Below are 15,785 nucleotides of genomic sequence, written 5' to 3' on the forward strand. Positions count from 1 at the left end.
GGCCAGCCCACTGCCTTCTTCTCTGGTCGGAGAGTTTTGCAGCAAAGAGGAAGAGAAAAATGGGGTGGGGGAGAGCAGGGGAGTGGAGATCAAGAAGGATTTTTGTTTTAAGACAGGAAGGCTAAGCATGCAGCAGGTGGCAGAGGGGAAGAATTGGTGGTCTGGAGAAAGAAGCAGAAGTTTCTGGAACACTGTCACCAGGTGGGAGGGGTTGGGGTTCCGTGTACGCAGGCCCCACGTATCCAGTGGCCTTCCAGGGTGGGCTGTGGGCTCGGTCTTCCCAGGTGCAGGCACGAGGGTTGTGTTGTCTTTAGAGAATTTTAGAGCAATAACGACATTTAAATGTTGGCCTGCTTTTCTGCTCTTTCGTGTCCCTGAGCCACTGGTACTAAACAGTGTCAGTGATAAAAATGTTGCCTGCGCTGGGGTGGCCTGCCCCCACAGACCCCTCTCCCCCCACCTCCCACAACACACACACCTTCCGTGGCACTGCAGGTGCTGACCCTCGTAGCAACAGGAGCAAGGCCGGGGGGTGGGGAAGGATGCAGGGGGGTGGGCAGGCGTGGGGGAGGAGGCTCGTGGAGGCTGTCTTCGCGTGGCTCAGTGGGGCACAGGAAGCAAGGTCAGCAGCCCAGTGTGAGGCTGGGAGGTGGGAGTGAAGCGGTAAGAAGCATTCGTCCACCGTCCGCAGAGAGCAGATGGCCTAGAGCTCCTCCAGGATTGCCATGTGTCTGTCCGGCCTCCAGAGAGAGCAGGTGGCCCAGAGACCTTGTGTGACTGCCGGGCAGGGTTGAGTCACTGTGAGGCTGGTGAGGGTCGGGGGGAAGCAGGGAGTGTGGGTGTAGACCCCCAGCTGTCCAGCGTGCCGGTGAGGTGGGCAAGGGCACATGTAGGTGGAGAGCTGGACTGAGTCAGGGCCGTGGTTTACGGTGTTCCCATTGCCGAGCGGGCAGGTGAGCGGCCTCTCCTAGCGCATTCCAGCAGCCTGGGGGGTATTACTACCTCTTGAAGATCACTGCACTTCACAGCTTCTAGGGACGCGGTTGGGAGTGCAGTCTGGGTTTGTCAGGCTTCAAAGCCACTGTCCCTTCCATCATCCAGTTCTCTTCTGCACTGTTAAAAAAAGAGCTAGCTTTTAATTAGTTTTTTGATCCTGAATTTAATATTCCTCTATGTACCGACAATTATCTGAGACTCAGAAAGGAGCCTTTTCCCATTACGTCTTCTTGCCTGGTATAATGGGATGAAAGTAATGGGCTATTAGTAAATATTTGTGAATGGTGGTAATGCTTTCAAATAGGAATTAAGTGGCTTAAAAAAATCAACAGCTTCCCATTCTTCTTGTTTTTAGTCCCTGTGCCAGCCAGCGAAAGGTGTCTTGGCTCTTGAGAAATGCTGTTTTGATCAATTTTCCCTTGTACCTAATTTGAGAGAGCCTAGCTAGAGCACTTAATTGCTGTCAGCGAGGTTCATTCATTTGAAGGTTGGATTTTGGTTTTGCAGTTTCCTTTTTTTTTTTTTTTCTTTTTACGTTGCCATGTCAATACTGGAATCTGGGACGTTGGGTAGATTTGGGTAACGGGGGCGGGGAGGGCAGGGTTTGCCCATACTAGACACTATCCAGGAGGACTGAGGTTTTGAGGTTCTGAAGAAAGAATTTTCTGGCGACTGGGGCCACCTGAAGTTAGAAGTGAGCTGCCTGGCCTGGAGGTGTCCACGAGAGGGACACAGTCTGTCAGAGGTCGGCCACGGCTCAGAAGGGCAGCCTTCAGTATTTTTCTTCGGTGATTGGAAGCAATCGTTGTTTTTGTTAGGTTGAAATAACATAGTTTGCTTTTTTTTTTTCCTTACAGAAAACACAGCCATCTTCATGTGCAAATGTTGTAACCTTTTCTCACCCAGCCAGTCAGAGCTGCTGTCCCACGTTTCTGAGAAGCACACGGAAGATGGGGTTAATGTTGATGAAATCATCATTCCCCTCAGACCTCTGAGTACCCCTGAGCCCGCCAACCCAAGCAGAAGCGGAGATGGTAAGGGGCCTGGGGTTCCAGGGGAGGGGGCCACGGCCACGGACGTGCCGTTGGTGGCGATGGTGGTGATTTGCTCACACGTATTTGATGCTAGGTTTCTGTCTGGTGGGCCCTGAAGCCCAGAGCGCTCCCGTTTCCCACAGTTAGTACTTGTCCAGCTCTAGGCCCGCTCAGATAGGAGTGTGCGTGTGTGAGTGCACCGCACCCGGCCCCTGCGGGAGCTTCTCCAGCGCCTGACTGTAGAAGGAGGAGGGAAGGCGTGAAGGAAGGAGGGAGTGCATGAGAGGAGGGGGTAGCCTCCCTCAGTTTACAGAGCACGAGCTTGTCCTCAGACGAGGGTGGCTCTCACCCGGCTCTGGGACCCGCGTGCCGCGTTCCCGGAAGCACAGGACGTGACTTCTCTGAGCCTCCCCGTGCTTACCTGACAAATGAAGATGAATGTGCCTGTCACAGGCGGGATGTGCCTGTGGCACCAGATGACGCCCGGCACGGAAGACAATAAAGGGAAGCTATTCTAACATGCGTGATGAATGTGTAAGGATACACAACCTGAGACACAGCGTTCCTGAACGAGCGTGTAAACCTTTGATCCGCACAGAATCCTCCGGGTCCGCAGCCAGCGTGCGGGGTGAGATCCGTCTTGTCCGCAGCATCCAGACATGTCCCACTGGACGGCCCCCGGCGCGGCGGGCGGCTGGCCTGGAGATGCCGTCGAGGCGCTGGTAATGAGGTCCCCATAGACCAAGAGAATACGGAGTAGAGGAGGCGTAGCTGCACACGGCAGTTCAAAAAAGCCCCCACAAAACTATTCTTATATGGTGAGGGACCCCGGCCAGTCCCTGCGCAGAAGGATGGTCTGTTCCATGGCAGGGCTCATCAGCCACGCTGATAACCAAGTGTGCTTTCCTGGGCGGATTCGGACTGGCATTTCCCAACAGCCGCCTTATTGATCCTCTGTCCGACTTTGTTAGCGAGGAGCCACTCCAGACAGACAGTGTTTGGTTAATGAGTCCCTCTGGCCGTTCCCAGGGAGCGCAGAGAAATACACCTGACCGAGGATTAAGTTGTTGGAGTTCGGCGAAGCTCTGCCGGTTACTGGGAGTGGCGCGTGAGCTGAAGCCGAGGAAACCCAGCCCCGGTGAAGCCGGCAGCGGCGAGCGAGGAGAAGCGGGCATCGTCGTGTCTCCTCACCTGCAGCCGGCTGTGCTGGGCCCGCAGCACTTCAGCCCAGGCACGGGCCTCGGGGCCGGATCTGTCCTCTCCCCGCTTCGGGAAAGCAGGTCCGAGGTGGGAAGTGCCACATAATCACATCTCAACCGGTGGTGCCCATTTGAGTGTCTTTGCTTTGGGGAAGAGGAGGGGGAGGGAGGTCAGTTTGGCGTTAAGAATCTACCGAGTAGCCTGATTAAAACAGGCAGAAGAGCTGAACAGACATGTTCCCGAAGAGGGCGTACAGATGACCAACAGGTGCGTGAAAAGGTGCTCAGTGTCTCTAACCGTCAGGGACATGCACGTCCAAACCTCAGGGAGCACCTGCTGGGAACGGCTGTCTTCGGCAGGACGAGATAATGAGGGTTGGCGAGGATGTAGAGAAAAGGGACCTTTGTGCCCTGTTGGCGGGAATGCGAACTGGTGCGACCACTATGGAGAACAGGATGGAGGTTCCTCAAGAAAGTAAAGATAGAATTACCACGTGATCCAGCAATCTCACTTCTGGAAGTGTATCCAAAGGAAGTGAAATCAGCATGGCAGAGAGATCTGCACACTGTGTTCATTGCAGATGCGTTTCCAGTAGATAACCTGAGTGTCTGCAGATGAGTGGATGCAGAAGATCCATCTCTCTCTCTCTCTCACTCACACACACACACACACACACACCAGGAATGTTATTCGGCCCTAACAAAGGAGGAAAGCCTGCCGTTTGCAGTATGGATGAATCCAGAAGGCATTATCCTAAGTGAAATAAGCTAGACACAGCAACCTTAATACTGGATGATCTCACATGTATGTAGAATCTCAAATAGCTGAATTCACAGCACCAAAGAGTAGAACGGTGGTTGCCCAGGCGTCGGGCGAATGGGGGGATGATAGTCAAGAGGTACAGACTTTGAGCTGGGTAGGTTCCGGGTATCTAACTCGCAGCCTGGAGGTTACAGTTCACAGTACTGTAGCGTATACTTGGAGTTGCTGACTGAGCAGATCGTGAGTGTTCTCACCAAAAGAAAAAGATGGTTCTCCTGTCGATTGTGGTGAGCATTTCGCAGTGTATATGTACAGTAAGCCATCTTGTCGTGCACCTTAAAAAAGCATATTGTGTGACCTAAATATATGCAGTTTTGGTTGGTCGATCATCCCTTAGTAAAGCTGGAAAAAAAAAGAATCTGCCTAATGCCAGGGCCTCACAGTTCAGCCACGCCTCCCTCTGCCACTGAGTCTGGGGGTGAGTAAGGCCCATCTGTCCAGACCTCACTGGAGGACCCCCAGTGACGTCCACATTCCCCATGGCCATGGTCCTGCTGAGTGGTTAAGATGCATTGGCTTTCCAAAGAGTGTGGCTTAACAGACAGTTGGAACCAGAGCTTTAGTCAGGAACTTTGAGTGTTGCCTCTGGGGTTGAGCTTCTATAAACTCAGAAGAACGGATAAAATCTCTTATGTAAAATTCATATGGCAGATAGAAGTCACGTGGATTAATGGGCTGACAATGTTGAGAAGGGTGGTTACAAAGCTTTAATTCTGTTTTTATTCAGCTTTGCTTATTAAGATTTTTCTTCCAACTAACATGAAATGTGAATGAGATAAAATAATTTGAATTTTTCATTTCATTTATAAATAATGAGCAAGTAATGAGAGCGCAGATAGATCTCCTCCTGGAATTCTGCACATCAGTGATTTCCGGGACGTGTAGGCTGACTTCCGCCCTCGCCCTTGTTACCGATGGTAGTGAGAGGTATGGCTGTCCGCTCAGGATGCCACCCTGAGGCCCTCTCTTCCTTGAGATCAATCCTCCTCTTCGTCTCCCCGACAGCCAGCCCACCAGGCCCGTCTCCCCCTGAACCTGCCCTGCGGCCGTGGTCCGTCCCTCAGTGGGGATGACCATGTGTTCTCTCTCCCCTTCGTTCCAGTAATGTGCTGATTTAACGTGGTTGGGTTTTCATCCCTGAACCACTCTTGCGTTCTTGGGGTACATTCCACTCAGCCATTGCATAATCCTTTTTCATGTGCTCGTGGAGCTGGTCTGCTAGAACCTTGATGAAGAGATTAGGGTTTGTATTCGGAGAGCTTATGGAGGGTCATTTCTCTGATGTCTTTGGTTTTGGAATCAGGATAATAGTGGCCTCACAGAACGAGCTGGGAAGTGTCCCTGCCTCCTCTGTTTTTGGAGGATTTTGGAAGTGTTGGTGTTAGTTCTTCTTAATGTTTGATAGAATTCACTGGTGAAGCCCTTTAGTTCTGGGCTTTGGGTGGGAAGTTTTTGGATTATCGATTCAGTTTCTTTGTGTGCAACAGGTGTGTGACTATGTTCTGTTGCTTCTTGAATTCCTTTCAGTGGTATGTGTCCTCGGAAGTTTTCCATTTCATCAAAGTTCTCTGATTTGTTGGTATATAATTAGTTGTTCACAGTATCCCTGAGAATTTAAAAAAAAAAAAAAACTTTTTTGTAAGATGAGTGGTAATGTTCCATTTTCCACTCTTGATTTTTAGCTGTTTGAATCTTACCTCTTTTTCCTTGGTGAGTTTAGCTAAAAGTTTGTCCGTTTTTTGATTTCTAGCTTCTGTTTTTCTGTTTAATTTTTACTTTTTGTCCTTCTGCTTGCTGTGCATTTGGTTTGCTTCTGTTTTCTCTGGTTTCTTGGGTTAGAGGAGTAGGCTACCGATGGGAGATCTTTCTGTGTCTCACACAGGCATTATGGACCTGTTCTCACTGCATCCCACCTGAGTTGCATGTTGTGTTTCCTCTTGATCATCTCAGTGTTATTTCCTGATTCCCCTCATGATACCCTCTTTGACCTACTCGTTATCTAGGAGCACTATTTAATTTCCATGTATTTTTGAGATTCATAAATTTCTGTGTTTTTTTTTAAAGATTTATTTATTTATTTGACAAAGACAGCAAGAGAGGGGACACAAGGTCGGGGAGTAGGAGAGGGAGAAGCAGGCTTCCCGCTGAGCAGGGAGCCCGATGCGGGGGTTGATCCCAGGACCCTGGGATCACGACCTGAGCTTAAGGCAGATGCTTAACTGACTGAGCCACCCAGGTGCCCCTTCTATGCCGTATTTTTCATCCCCATGACTTAGTTATTTTATAGCTGGAAGTTTGTACCTCTTAATCCCCTTCCTGTATTTCACTCATCCCCCGTCCCTCTCCCTCTGGCAACCACCTGTTTGTTCCCTGCTTCTGTTCTGTTTTTTTAGATTCCATGTGTAAGTGAAGTCATGTGGTATTTATCATTCTCTTTCAGACTTATTTTACTTAGCATTATACTCCCTGGATTTATCTGTGTTGTCACAAATGGCAAGATTTCATTATTTTTTATGGCTAAGAGACATTCCGGGGTGTGTGTGTGTGTGTGTGTGTGCGCACAGACATAACACAGCTTTTTTTCCCATTCATCTGTCGGTAGACACTTAGGCTGCTTCCATATCTTGGCTATTTTAAATCATGCTGTAGTGAATGAAGATGTGTGTGTATTTTTTTAAATTAGTGTTTTCATTTTCTTCAATACCTAGAAGTAGAGTTTCTGGATTGCAGGGCTGTTCTGTTTTTCATTTTTCGAGAAGCCTCCACACTGTTTTCCAGAGTGGCTGCACCCGTTTGCATTCTTGCCAACAGTGCAAGAGGGTCCCCGTTCCTCCACATCCTCTCCAACACTTGTTGTTTCCTGTCGTTTAAATAATAGCCCTTCTGACCGGTGTGAGGTGGTATCTCACTGTAGTTTTGGTCTGCATTGCCCTGACGATGAGTGATGTGGAGCATCTTTTCATGTGTCTCTCGGCCATCTCCCTGTATTCTTTGGAAAAATGTCTGTTCAGTTCCTCTGCCCATTTCTTAATTGGGTTTTTTTTTTTTTTTTTTTGGTCATTCACTTGTATGAGTTATGTATTTCTAATTTCAGCCCATGTAGTTTGTATGTATTTGAGCCCTTACACATTTATTGAAACTTGATATATGGACTAACATGGTTTATCTTAGAGACTGTTCCCTGTGCGATTGAGAAGAATTTATAGTCTGCTAATGATGGTGGCACATTCGCATAGATAAGTGTTAGGTTTTGCTGGTCTGTAGTTCTGTCCGTGTCTTCCGTTTCTTTACTGAAGCCCAGATTTTATAACTGAGGAATTTGTGGTTCAGAGACTGGAGATCTTAACAACCACCCGCTCACCGTGACCCAGTTAGTGGGTGGGACAGTGGGATTTGGGCCCAGCTGTTCTGACGGCATTTGCCTGCTCTTGTACTGCTCTGTGTGTAATCAGATTCTTACTACGAAGCTACTTTAAAAATTATTTTCCTTTATTAACTAATTTACTTTCGACTTAAATTTTTCTTGAACACATTTCTTCTCTTTTTTTGGTGTGCGCATACGGGAAGATTAGTTGCCTGTACAGTTTAATTTTTAAAAGTATTTAAGACTTTAATTAAACGCAGAGTCTTAATACGAGAACATTTCTTCAAAAGTCTTTCATTAAGAACTCCAAGTCCTCCTTTTTCTCTCTGTGAGTCCGTAAAATTCGAGGCTTCCAGAAGCTTAGTTTCTCTCTAATGACTTCTATTCAGGTTTAACCTTCACAATTCATTTTAAGTTGAGAGATACTTGAAATGGTTTAATTAAACCTTTAACTGAGTAGTAATTGATTTATTATTTTGGTCTCCCTTTATAACAGGAAGGTTCCTAAATCCTTTGGTTTATTTTATAGCCTTTTAATCTTTTTTGCTCATGTAGGAAGTGGTCTGCCTAAGACCCTTTCATTTTCTCCTCTTCCCCATCAGATCTCTGGCTGCGGTCCAAGAAAAAATTGCCTTACAGAGAGAATGTGTGTGCGTGTGGTTGTGTCTGAGAATGTATGTGGGTGTGTATTTGGGTGTGAGTGGTGGGTGAGCGTGTGTGCACACTTTCGTTCATCCTGATAGCGGCTGGGATAGGGGGACCTGCTGGGGCTGGAACTCACAGGGGTCCCTGGAGAGCCTCGTTTGCGCTCTGCGATTTTCTTCCCCTTTCAGACCTCCCAGTGGAGCTCTTCACCCTTTATCTCTGCCTTCCCTCACACCCCGTTTCTTTATTCAGTCATCACGCACCTGTCAGATGCTTGGGCGCTCTGCTCGGTGCTGAGAGTGCGGGGCGCACGGGGCGCTCTCTCTGCTGGGCCTGCCTCCATGCTGGGGGGTCGCAGGTGGGCAAAGAGGCAGTTGTGCAGGGCAGCAGGGTAAGCACTTCTCTGGGATCAAGGACGGGATGCCAGAGAGGGGGTCACAGAGTCTAGTTTGAGGGTGGAAGCTGACGTCCAAGTTTAAATCTCTGAGTTGTCCCTCCTGGACTGCTCCCACGAATAGGGTCATTCTGAGTGTACACAGGCATTGCCGTGCTCTGTCCCAGAAACCAGTGAAGCCTGAGCCCGCTAATCTCCTCAGGTAGCAGTGAGGGGGTAGTTAAAGAGCACCCATCCTGGACTCAGGTAGACAGGGTCCCAGTCCTGGGGCTGTCACGTGATTGCCCCGGCTGGGGCTGACACACACAGGGCTTTTGTGCGGGTTACAAAGAGGCGCCCCACTCTGGGCCGGGGAGGTAGTAGCCGGCTTGCTTTCTGGGTGAACAAGCAGAAAGTGTGGTCAGGGCGGACACAGCCGGCACTCCAGTGCTCAGCTTGGCTGGTGGAGCGTGGCCTGGGTCTGGCTCCCCGCCCCCCCGCCCCCCCGTGGTGCCTCACGCAGGGCTCCGCCTGTACCGCACCTGTGGAGGCCCTGCTGGGACTTCAGCAGGTGGCTTCTGTCCTCTGTCAGCGGGACATAAGATGCTTGCCTTCTTTTTTTTTTGGAAAAGGTTACGTGATAAATGTGTGTTAATACACGGTGCCTTAGTACGTGGTACACACGGTGCCTTAGTACGTGGTACGCGCACGTTGCCCTTCAGAGCCCCCGCTTTCTGTTTCCTGCATCTGTGGTCTGGTTCAGGAGTCGGATCGCACTGAGGCTTGTAGCTGGTGATGCGGTGGTCCCTTCCCTGCGGAGTGTAGAGGAGGGGTCCCGCAGTACTACTTCTGCGCTCTGAAATGAACTGACGTCAGTGTGAAGCTCACTGGCTCTGAGGCAAGCAGTGGGCTCAAAGCCCAGCTCTGCCACTACGTTTTCTGTGTCTCGGGGCCACTTGGTGAGTCTTGACAAACCTCAACGTCGCCTCCCATGCCGTGGGCTGCTACGGTGCTTCCGCAGGGACTTGGGAGAAGCCCGGGAAGCGCGTCGCAGGGTGCACCGTTTGCTTCCTTGCCGCTGCTGCTGGCGGGACACGGCCGCACTGTCGCCGGGAACTCCGCGGGGAGCAGGCGTGGGCGCCTCCGGCCTCCTGGGGGCCCCGTGTTACAGGGCCGGCTGCGGTCTGTCCCGTGGACGGGTGCTGCGTTCCCCAGAGACCTCCAAGGCGCGCTGCCCCTCGTCTCTGATAAATAATTCATTGTTTTCCCGGGGCTTCCGGGGCTCGTTGGGAGTAGATGTCAGGGAGGTGGACTGTCGGGCCCAGCGGTATTCGAGTTTCGGGATTTGCCTCTGTTCCCGAGTTGGAGAGACTGGATTGAGCTGCAGAGTGAGGGTTTTCTCCCTGGCCTCCAGCGTGGTGAAATGTGGATGCGCCTGATTCCATGCTGGCTTTCTTGTTGTGGGAGAGGCGTCAAAAGGAAGAAATCAAGGGAGGAGGACTGTTGCGAGCAAGAGCGGGTGTGTGTTCTGTCACACGGTCTGGCAGTGGACGGGGCCGGAGGTAACGGTTGCTTCAGGGAAATAGTCCAAGGGAGAGTTTTAATGAGTGTGGCCGTAGTAACACAAGGTTGCCATTTAGTGATCCCCTCCAAGTACTATGCTCAGAATTTTAATGGATGGCTTTTATTTATAGGGGACTATAAAACAGACAGTTTCGTGTTTATTTTTCATACTAGAGGTGGCTGCTTGTGGGGGATTTAACGCGGGGCGGCCTGGCTCACAGCTGGTGTTCTCTGCAGTGTAGCCACGCTCTTTCCATGGGTCCAGAGCTGACCCAGGGGCCACATGACCCAGCAGAAAGAGCTGGGCGGGGAGATGGAACCCAGATCCTGGTTCTGGGAGCTTAGCACCAGCTTTTGGAAAACGTGCCAAGCCCCTTGGACCTCCAAGTCCCTTATTTCTTTTCTTATCGAGGAAATTACATTTGCTGCATCCATCTCTGAAGGTTTCTATGAGGATAAAATGAGATAAGAACTGAGAACAGGACTTGCACACTTGAGTGATGTATACATAAAGGGCTTATGTTACTAGATTTTTAGCAACGTGTAGCTCTTTTTCGTGGTGCTCATGTCGTCTTTTGATTGAATTAAAAAACCTTTGGCTGATTGTTCCTGTCCTTTGCCAGTTTTGGCCTTGGATCTGTGGGGACGGTTCTCTGTGAGGAAGTTGTCCCCACACTGTGGTGTCAGGCCAGGGTTTCAAGGTGTGTTGGCTCCCATCTGTCTTCCTTCTGGAAACTCTGGATGCAGGAAGTGGCTTCTTTTCTTGCCATCCAACTGTGTATTTATTAATTAAGTGTCCCCTTCACTTCCAGCTCTGTTTGTGATCCTTGGGCTCTGGGAATTCAACCTCAGGATGTGTAATGGGTGGGAAGAGAGGGAAACACTCAGGCTGGAGGCTGTGTCAGTGGCGTGCACAGCATGTGTACCTCACACATCCGCACGAGATCAGCTGGGACGACCTCGTGGAGGAGGATGTGAGGGTTTGAATTGGGGCCTAGGGTCTGACTAGGGTGCAGGAGGTGGGCACAGATGGGGGAGCACTACAGGTTCATAAAAAGACTGGGATTATCTGTGCAAATTTAGGGAGGCCTGGAACATTGCCGAGCACTTGAGAGAGAGCACAGCTGTGTATGTGTGTGCGTGTTGAGCCACGTGAGGAAGGACCGAGAATGCCAGGTCTGAGTGTTGTGAATGATGGAATGTTCTAGAGCGAGGTAGTGAGATAAGAGGAGGACGGGAGCAGGAGGCTGTGTTCCGGGGGCCATGTGTAGGGATCTAGGGAGTTTAGTGGGCAGATGTCTTTCGGACAAATCAGAGGTCCTGGACAGACCGAATCAAGGACTGCACGCAGGAGGAAGGGGAATGGACGGCAAGCCCGTCCCAGGGTTTTGACTGAGAGGTTGCAAGTTTTCCCTTGCCCAGTTCCGGAGTTCTCAGCAGTTCTGTAAAATGTTTGTAGTTGACAGCAGCAACTCGTTTTCTGTGCTTTTAAATTATTCCAAGTTCATCTATGAATATTTCATTTTTCGCTAACTAATTGGTCTTGAGCATCTGCATTATGGATGTAGCAAGATGTAAGATTAGTTTTGTCACCGTCGTGTTAGAGGATTTCCAAAGCTCTCAGGGCTGATTCTGTGTTTCTTCCTTGACAGCCAGATTGTGCACGGCCCGCCGGTTTAACGCACCAAGATCGATTGGCACCTGCTGTGCAGGACACCAGGTTAGGTGCTGGGGGAACAGAGAGTTAGGACCTGGGCTCTGCCTGCAGGGGTCCTCTGTCTGCGAGGAACGACCCAGACTATGGCAGTCTTGCACCCTGTGGCACCGTGGTCGCGGTCATGAGCTCTGGCTCATCTCTGAGGAGAGAATGCCGGGTGTCCTGCCCCAGTGTGTGGGCTGGACTCTAGGTTAGGGGCACAGTTGCCCTCAAGACTGCTGACCCCACCCACAAGTTTGGGAGTCCCTGGGGCCACCCTCTCTCTGACCAGCTAGCTACAAATTCGGGGACCCCAAGGACTCCCTCTGGTTCCTTAATTTGCTAGAATGATTCACAGAACTCAGAAAAGTACTATACTTGTGATTACCATTTTATACGAAAAGCATAGAGGTCAAAACCAGCCAAAGGGAAAGATGCACGGGCCAAGTCTGGGATTGGGAGGGTTCTAGACATGGAGCTTTTGGTCCTCCTTCTCCCCCTGTGGAGTCCTGGATGCTCTTGCTTCTTCCTGCTGTATTATGTGACAGGACTCCGGTATTCCCAGCCAGGGATGCTCACCCCAGCCTTCAGTGTCCGGCTCGATGACACACTGCCCGCGTGGCTGGCCTTCAGTCCCTTCTCCCGTAGGTTCCGATGAACACCTCTGTTCTCCGGTTCTCCAGAGGTCAGAACTGCTCTGACTTGTCGCAGGCCCTGTCATAAATCACGTTGTTAGACTGTCGGTGGCCCCAGGCCCCAGGCAAACAGGCAGTCCTATTAGGCAGGACTGTCTGGGAGCCTAGAGGTCACCCTGGTAGCTGAAGGCAGAGGCCACCGCTCTGGGTAAGGTTCCTTCTTCACCACCCAGCTGCACCCTCGGGCCTGTCTGAGGAGGAAGGCCAGTCTGCACAGCAGGGTGCAGAGGCCTTCGTGGCGGGTGGGCCCGGGCCCAGACTTCCATAACCATCATGTGGCTCAGCTGATGTGACACGCGGTGGGTGTTTGGAAACCTTGTCGCCAGTTCTGCTTCTCTGCCCCATCATTGCTGCTTCGGCGACTTGTGCAAGCACATGCCATTGGGAAGAGTAACAGGGAGGGAGGTTTCAGTGACTGTGAGGTCAGCGGTTTGTCCTTCCTCCGTATGTCCCTCTCCTTGCCCCATCTGCCCGGGCCTCCCAGAGCTGTCGCCTGGGCCTTGTGTCTACGCAGCTGTTGTTCTCCCCCCGTAAAATCCGGTGTGGGCAGGGGGATCCGAGCGTCTCGTGCCCTTGTTTGTCTTGTCTGGTCTCTTCTGCCTTCCTGTTAAGTACTTCCCCTCCCCTGTTCCCCCGCCCCATCTCCAGCACACCCCTCGACAGAGCGGGAAGGAAGTCACCATCCGCTGTGCTGGCTGCCCTGGCCAAGGAGGGTTCTGGTTTGTCTCTCTTGGTCATTGTTGACCACCCTTTGGCCCTGCAGCTCTGCAGAAGCTCTGCTCCTACAAGCTCCCCCCCAACCCTTTCCCCCATTGTAGTGCATGATCTCCCTGAGTTCTGGGGACTCCACGTCAAAGCAGGCTCCTTTGTCCAGAGCTCATGTGGTCATCATCATTCTGGCGTGGCCCTTTTCCCAGGATGGTGCTGGAACCCTATATCCCATCCCCTCTTCTGCTGCTCAGATTGGGAGGACTGCCAACACGCCCTACCTCAGCAGGTAGGCCAGTAACACTGGGGCATCAGCTAGATGGTGTCTCGGGGTACCTGTCAGGTCACATCGTCTGAGACCACGCCTCTGCACCTTCACACACCCAACGGCACGGTGCTCCCTGACCCTGCTTACCCATCGGAATTCCCACCTTCATTCTGGAGCTGAATGCCTTAAAAATGAGTGCTAATTAAGAAGAAATACAAGTTGAAAAACGATTTGAAACTTGCTCTGACGCAGCTCCGAGCATGCCGTCGAACTCCCTAGGCCGCTAGGAAACGCGAAAAATACTGCTGTTGTCTTTAGTCCTGTGGTTGGTAGACTTTAGGTTGTAATTAGTTTTTCTCTGTTTTACCAGAACGGTTCGGCTGTGGTAATTATGATGCTTTGAAATAATCTGAGTAGTTGAGGAGCTCATTAAGACCACGAAAAGCTAACAGCCTTGGCGAATCCTTTGCGAGGACGTCCTTCAGCACTTTCTGCGGATGGGTGTAGATGGGGTCCGTGGCTCACGAGGGGTCTGATCCGTGAACCGGGGGGGCTGCTGGTCACAGCCTAGAACCATCCCCGCTTTACGAGAGAAGATGTGCAGAGGTTCTCATCAAACAGTATGTCTAAATCAGGATATTAGGACGTCGATGACACAGTAGCGAGAGGAGCACTAGCGCTACTGTTTGTAGCTGTTCATTGCCGCAGTTGCTTCAGACTTTCTGTTTTCCACAGAACATGAACTGAGCACATTTGCACATTTGGAAGTGGGTGTGTGCCTTGCATTGTTGCCACGTGTGACTACACTGTGCCCTCTTGTTTCCTCGGCAGAGTTTTCGGTCATGAAGAGGAAGAGAGGCAGGCCCAAGGGCTCCACGAAGAAGCCCAGCGCCGAGGAGGAGCTGGCCGAGAGCACCATGGGCCCGAGAGCGGACAGCCCGCCGGCCCCCGAGGAGAGCAGCGGCCCGGCCCCCGGCAGCCTGGAGTGCAGCAAGTGCTGTCGAAAGTTCTCCAACCCGCGCCAGCTGAGGAAGCACATCTGCATCATTGTGCTGAATTTGGACGAGGAGGACGGAGAAGCAGGTACGATGCCCGAGGGCTGAGCGCGGCCGTGTCCTAGGGAGACTCGTACGTACCGACGGCTTCATGGGGTCAGTTACCTGCGGAAATGGCGCGTTTCTGTAGGAGGCTCCCCTGGCTGGCACAGTTCCTCTTTGGGCTGTACGTCCTCTGTGGTTTGAGGGTGTTGTGTGGGAGGTGGTGCCCACGGAGTGTGAGTCAGTGGGCTCTGGGGTTTGCGGAGAGGGTGAGATGTGGTCTGTCCTGCGCTGCACTTACGTTCTGGGTGGGACGGCAGGGACTGCTCACGACAGACTTTGTACATTGCTCACGACTGCTTACGTTCTGGGTGGGATGGCAGGGACTGTTCACGACAGACCGTGAGCAGGGAATAAACCCTTGGCGACGGGGAGTCGGGAGAGAACCTGCTGTCACGGTCTGGGGGGCACTGGGATTAGCGGAGGGAGGATGTCTCAGCCGATGGACGGGGCTGCGTGAGCGTGGACGTTAGGATGCTCAGGGCCCCCGTGAGGAGCCAACGGAAGCCGAGGGCTAGGTTGAGGTGGGCATTCTGGAAGCAAATAGAGTGTTGGGGCTTCCCCCACACATGTTCTTGGCTGGACTTCAGCTCTGCAGCCGCTTCTCAATGAGGCCGAAGGGAGTGCAAAGGAGTGACGTCACCATGGCAGAGCTTGTCTCGTGGGCGACCTTCTGTGGCAGTGAAATAGCACCACTGTCCTGGAGGGGAGGGCCTGTCCTGTGGGCTCTGCTATCGTCTGGCCTTTGTGCTGCTTGTGAAGTGTTCAGACGGCCTGAGAGTTAAGGAAGTTCTTACCATGCTTTGTGCCGGACTCAGGACATCACGTGGGAGACCGTTTTGGCTGAAACACGGGCTTTGGGATATGGCTTCCTGCATATGAATCCCAGCTGCTCCAGCCCTTACCAGATTCCTTCTGCCTCCGATGCCTCATCTGTAGAATGGGAGTAAAACCCAGCACTCTCTCATATGGTTGCTTTGAGGGTTAAATAAGGCAGGACTTACAAAGTGCTCAGAACAGCACCTCCATATGAAAAGTGCTCAGCAGTGTTAGCTGTCACTTTCTTCGCAGCAGTGTGGAAACAGCCCTGTGGTCCTCCTGTCGGATTTATAGACAAGGGTAGTTAGACCCCCGGAAGGCAGGTCATTAGTCCAGGGTCCTTCAGTTACCAAGGGGACCCAGCCTTTGAACCTCCATTCTCAAGTCCTTTACTACAAATACCTCCAGCGGTGAAGCAAGACCACTGGGTGCAAAGTCCTCGCACAGACTGGGGGAGTAATTGAGTAACTCATCACCTGATCCTTAGCAGACATCCAGGCTGGTG

General features: G+C 51.6%; 1 protein-coding gene across 4 annotated transcripts in view; it reads left to right on the forward strand.

Annotated features, from left to right (window-relative positions):
* Window positions 1-1,855: 1,855 nt before the first annotated feature.
* The window catches only part of ZFAT (zinc finger and AT-hook domain containing), a gene marked incomplete at its 5' end in the record, with an annotated part of 150,664 nt that continues 136,734 nt past the window's right edge, over window positions 1,856-15,785 (forward strand). For 2 of the 4 annotated variants that reach the window (XM_080801839.1, XM_080801840.1), the window contains 2 exons: window positions 1,859-2,030; window positions 14,196-14,447. In XM_080801839.1, coding sequence (XP_080657965.1) covers window positions 1,871-2,030; window positions 14,196-14,447 — 412 coding nt within the window. Of the gene's footprint in view, window positions 2,031-14,195; window positions 14,448-15,785 lie in introns of all 4 variants that reach the window. The other 2 variants (XM_080801837.1, XM_080801838.1) reach the window with 2 other exon arrangements.

This window comes from Martes martes, assembly GCF_963455335.1.
Source record: "Martes martes genome assembly, chromosome: 4".
NCBI lineage: Eukaryota > Metazoa > Chordata > Mammalia > Carnivora > Mustelidae > Martes > Martes martes.